Raw genomic sequence first — 5,204 nt, forward strand, 5'->3', positions numbered from 1 at the left:
GGAGTAGGAGGAGGAACAGGAACCGAGGTAGGAGCAGGAGCAGAAACAGGAGTAGGAGCTGGAGCAGGGACAGGAGCTGGAGCAGGAGTAATAGCAGGACCAAGAAAAGGAGGAGCAGCAGGAGCAGCGGCAGCGGCAGCAGCAGGAGCAGGATCAATCCCTGGGCCGGCTCCTGCCCGGCGCCCCGGGTGTGATGAGCTCTCCAGGCCTCAGCGCCGCTCCCGGTGTCTCCCTGCCCGCCCCTCACGGCCTCCAGCCCCCTGCTCCTCGCCCAGAGCTGCCCGTCCTTCTCTCGGATCTCGCCTTACCTGGCGGCCGCGGGGGCCGGGGGGGGTCCCCGGGAGGCCCCGCTCCTGCTCCCGGCGCAGCGCTTTGCATTTGTGCCTGGGAAATACCCAGCCGGCGTTTTATCGGCGCGGCTGATAAATATTGCATCGCCCGCGATCTTGGCGGAGCGGGGGCACGGCGGCACCGGCCCCGGCACCGGGCACGGGCCGGGGGGGGCGCGGGGGAGCCTCGGGAGCGGCTCCGGCTGCGAGGGGGAGCCGCGGAAAGGGGGGGGCCGGGGCCCCGCTAATGCTGCGCGGAGCCGGTCCGGCCCCCCCCCGGGCAGCACTCAGCATCCCGCCTCATTAAAGTTTCATCGGCAGCGCTCGGCCAAGGTCTATTTATGAAAATGCGCTTTTCGCTGCATGGAGAAAACAGAGAGGGAGCGCAAGAACAAAGGGATGGGCTTAGGGAAGCGCCCGGGAATAAAGAGAGATGTGCGGGACGGGGTGCGGGAATCCCACGGTGCGGACCGGGGGCAGACAGGGCTCTGCCGGCCACCGCCGAGCTGGCCCCGCTCGCCCAGGCGGAGCAACTCCTCCGACAGTTCCTTCGGGCACCGCACAATTTCCCCTCTTTTCTTTCTTTTTTTTTTTTTTTGTTTTGGGTTTGGTTTTGTTTTTTGTTTTTTGGTTTTTTTTTTTTTTTTTGGTGGGTTTTCGTTTGTTTGTTTGCTTTTTGTTTCTTTTCTTTACTTCTTTGTGGAGTTTAGGGTTTTGTTTGTTTCTTTCTTTTCTTTACTTCTTTGTGGAGTTTAGAGTTTTGTTTGTTTGTAATTTTGTTTGGTTTGTTTTACGGTTTTTATTGCTTGTTTGGTTTTGGTTTTATTTTATTTCACTTCATTTCATTAGTTCACTTTCATTCATTTCACTTCCTTTTAATATATTTCACTTTATCGTATTTCATTCCCCTTTATTTTATTTCATTTCATTTTATTCTCTTTTATTTTTTCTTGTTCTACTTTGGTTTTCCCCTGTAAAAACCGCAGGGTCCCGGTTGTCGGGCTTCAACGTGCGTTTGATTATTTTTTTCCCCCCGAATAAGTTATAAAACAAAACAACAATTAAAAAGTCACCCCCAAACAAAAATCCAAGCAAACAAAAACCCTTCAAACAAAAATAAAAGAAAACCACCTCAAACAAAGAAAACTAACAAAAATCGTTTGGTTTTAGCCCTTTTCTCCGCGTGTCCCCGGGACGGAGCGGACCCGCAGGTTCTGATCCCCGAGGACCGAAGGGACCCCCCGGTCCCACCCGCCGGGAGTTGAAGTGCGTTTGGGGAGCGGAGCCGGGGAAGGCGAATGTCCCTTTCGGAGTCGGGGGGGGGACAGGGTCACCTGGGGCTGACAGGGGCACCCGGGGGTGTCCCCCGCGGGCTGAGGGCTCAGGGGGGCGGCCCGGCCCCGCCGCCCTTCACAGGAGCTCCCGGCTGCTGCGGGCAGCGCTGCAATGACCCCCGGCCGCGGGAGCGACCACCGGGCTGCGGGGGAGACCCCCGGGCGGGGAAGGGCCAAAAACGTCGCGATGGCCGGAGGGGAGCCAGGACCCCCGGTCCCCGCGGGGCCACCCCAGCCCCGTCCCGCGTGGGCACGAGCGGCTCTGCCTCCCCCCGGGTCGTTCTGTCCGTGCCCATCCCCGCGGGGCACCGGCCGTGGGCTGCAGGAGCCGCCCGGGAGTCCCGCGAAAGCGGCCCCGGGCCGGGGGCTCCCCGGAGCCGCAGTAACTGCAGGAGGCAGGAGGGTGAGGTAAAACGTGCATGATTTATTTGAAATGCTGCAGCGTACATAGACACCAAAATTTCATTCAGCACACACACAGCGGAACGAAATCTCATTTAATTCAAAAAATAAAATTAAAAAAACCCCAAAAATAAAAGGAGGAAAATTTCTCTATTAAATATGCAAAGGAAAGGGGGGGAAATAAGAGTTTTCTTGCCTTCGAAAGTGCAGAGTTCCCTTGGCGCAGAGGCAGCCGCTCCGAGGCCGGGCCGGGCTCCGTCCCCGCTGCCTCGGGCCGCTCCCGCCGCTCCGCTGAGCCCCAAGGACGTGATTGTCGAAGCTTAGGATTTTAGACAGTGAAAACCATACAGAAATCGAATGGTTGGAGTGAAACCAACGCAAAATAAATCTCCATTTCCCCGAACAAACCGCGACTCCAGGGATGGGCCAATTTTTTTTTTCTTTCTTTTTTAGTACTTTCTCCTTTTTTTATCCTTTTTAACACTTTTTTTTTTTTCAATTTAGCCGATGAGGTAGAAACAGAAATGGTACTGCAAAAATGCGATGGGTTTGCGGGGGGCAGGGGAAAGAACAAAACCATGCAGGTGTGTGTGTGTGCGGGGACCCTGGCGGCGGGGAGCACCCCGGGTTTACAGCTGGCTTTCAGCTCGTTTCCTTTATCTTTTCCTTGCCTTTTTTTTTTTTTTTTTTTTTTTTTTTTTAAGAAGAGCGGACACAGAGGAGCGAGCAGCGCCACGGCCCCCAAGCCGGGAGGGGCTGTGACAAAGACCCACCGGGCTCTCGCTGCGGCTGCCCTGACTCCGGGCACCCCCAAACTTCCACCTTGGCCTTTTCGGTTTGTCTTTTTCCTTTCTCTCCATCTTTTTTTTTTTCTCCAGTTTTATCTACAAAAGCAGTCTGTACCAGTCAGAACAGCGGGGCCACTTTGCCCAGGGGTGAGGAGCAGGCACCAAACTGTTCACTTTGCTTTGGGCGCGTTTCCCTTTATTTTAAAGTTTATTTTGCCTTTTTTTTTTTTTTTTTGTTTGTTTGTTTGTTTTCTTTTTTTTTCAATGTTTTTAACCAAAAAAAAAAAAAAAAAAGCCGACAACCCCAAGCCCTGTTTAGGACGGGACGGAGGGGCGGTCGGGAGGGCAGCACCCCCCGCACCGCTGCCTCCCCAGCCCCCTCCTCAGTAGGTGGCAGAAAATTTCATCCTTTTCTGCTTCTGTCTCTGATTGCAAAACCAGACCCGCACCACGTTCTTCTTCAAGTCTAACTTCTCGGCGATGGCGGCGATTTTCTCGGAGGAGGGCCGAGGCTGGACGGCGAAATAGGCCTCGAGCGAGCGCTTCTCGGGGGCGGCGATGGACGTGCGCTTGCGCTTCTTGTCCCCCCCCGTGTAGATCTCGGGTTTGGTCATTTTCTCCCGCTGCGCCCTCTCCGCCTCCTCCAGCCACGCTTCCAGGATGGGCTTGAGGGCCACCATGTTGTTGTGGGACAAGGTGAGCGACTCGAACCTGCAGATGGTGCTTTGGCTAAGGCAGCCCACCCCCGGGATCTTCAGGTTGGCCAGCGCGGAGCCCACGTCCGCCTGGGTGACCCCCAGCTTGATCCTCCGCTGCTTGAAGCGCTCGGCGAAGGACTCGAGCTCCCGAGGGTCCGTCTCCGTCTCGGGGCCGGAGATGACGGCGTGGGACGCGAGGCCGTGGGGGTGGGACATGTTCATGGGCTGGGAGTGGTGGGCCATGTGGTTGATGGCCGACATGTGGGAGTGCGGGTGCGAAGGCGTGGAGCTCACGTCGGGGCCCGGCACCCCTCCGAGCGGGAGGGCGGAGTTGAGGTGGTCCAGCAGCTCCCCGTCCAGGCCCTGCGAGGGCTGGTGGTGGTGGTGGTGGGGGTGGTGCGTGGTCAGCACGGACGGGTGGTGCAGGTGGACGGAGGACGAGGTAGGAGTGCAGGACACGCTGCTCATGGTGTGGTAGGTGGCGTCGGGCTTGAAGGGGTGGGTTTTCTGCGACACGATATCCACGGCGGCCAGAGCCTCGGCCCCCCGCAGCAGCGTCTCGTCAAAGCCCGCAAAGATGTTCCCCTGGATCTGCACGGAGGGGCGGGGGGGGAGAAAAGCGGGAGTGAAAACAAACCCAGAGAGCGGGAGAGGATTAAAGGGGAGCAGCGTGACGGAGATCCTGCTCTGCCCCACGGGCTCTGCCGGGGACAGGTAACGCGAACCGAGCGCTGCCCGAGCCCCCAGATAAAGGCACCGCGGTGCCGGACACCGAGCGCTCTCCCTCCGAGTCGGGCACCCGCTCTGCCCTCCGAGGCGACCTGCCCGAAGCAGAGGCAGCGGCAGAGGCCGGAGGCGTCGGGGGTCCCGCAGCCCGCGCTGTTCCAGCGCTCGCACGGAGCGGGGCGGGACGGCCGGAGCTCCCCGACCCCCAGAGCCCCCTGCCCCGGGAACAGCCCTCCGCCGGCCGGGCCCGGCGCCCCGGAGGAGGCAGGACGGGAAGGACCGACCCCCCAAACCCAACCAAAACCTAAATCCAAAGGGAAAGCAGAGTAAGTTGGCGAGGGACGGCGGGCACGGAACCTCCCGAAAGCCGTGCTGGGGCTTACCTGGGGGGCGGGCAGACAGGCTCTGCGGATGGCTTCGGAGCTGGTGTGCAGGTGCGGGTACTTGGGCTCGTGCAGGATGGGGTGCATGCTGAACGCCTGCTTGCTGTTCATGGACATCATGGTGGGAGCGGAGCGGGGCCGGCCTGGGCAGGGCAGGGGAGTGCGCTCCGGGCACCCGGCTCGGGGGCGCGGTATTGTCTGGCTCCGCCGCCCGGCATCAATAGCATTATAGCCCGGCCCCCCCGCCCACCGGGAGGGGCCCGCGAGGTCCCTCCCACCGCCCGCCCCCGGGCAGTGAGCTCACCCCCCTCAAACCGGGGCTCAGCCCCCCTCCGCCTGTGGTACTCCCTCCCCAAATCTGGCCTCCCCCGATCCGGTAGTAACTCCCCCCAAAACCAGAGCTCCCCACCTGTGAGTGAGTCCCCCCAAACAGCGGCTCAACCCCCCCATCTCCGCCCTTCCCCGGCTCTGCTCATTCCGCAGGTGCGCCCCTTTCCCTATCACCCCTCGTCGCGTCTGCCCGGGGGGCATCACCTCCCGTCCA

General features: G+C 59.7%; 1 protein-coding gene across 1 annotated transcript; it reads right to left on the reverse strand.

The window, feature by feature from the left end:
• Positions 1–3,236: 3,236 nt before the first annotated feature.
• On the reverse strand, positions 3,237–4,780 carry LOC103816486 (brain-specific homeobox/POU domain protein 3). The gene is made up of 2 exons (XM_030228965.2): positions 4,661–4,780; positions 3,237–4,142 (listed from the first exon to the last, which is right to left on the reverse strand). The coding sequence occupies exons 1-2, from the start codon at positions 4,778–4,780 to the stop codon at positions 3,237–3,239; spliced, it is 1,026 nt and encodes a 341-aa protein (XP_030084825.2).
• Positions 4,781–5,204: the final 424 nt, after the last annotated feature.

The sequence above is a fragment of the Serinus canaria genome, chromosome 4A (genome assembly GCF_022539315.1).
Source record: "Serinus canaria isolate serCan28SL12 chromosome 4A, serCan2020, whole genome shotgun sequence".
Lineage (NCBI taxonomy): Eukaryota > Metazoa > Chordata > Aves > Passeriformes > Fringillidae > Serinus > Serinus canaria.

Bases quoted from the DNA above. Each gene is read 5' to 3' on its own strand.
- LOC103816486 (XM_030228965.2), bottom strand. From the start codon at position 4,780: ATGATGTCCATGAACAGCAAGCAGGCGTTCAGCATGCACCCCATCCTG. The intron at 4,143-4,660 runs GTAAGCCCCAGC...CCCTCCGTGCAG, and splicing joins CCTGTCTGCCCGCCCCCCAG to ATCCAGGGGAACATCTTTGC.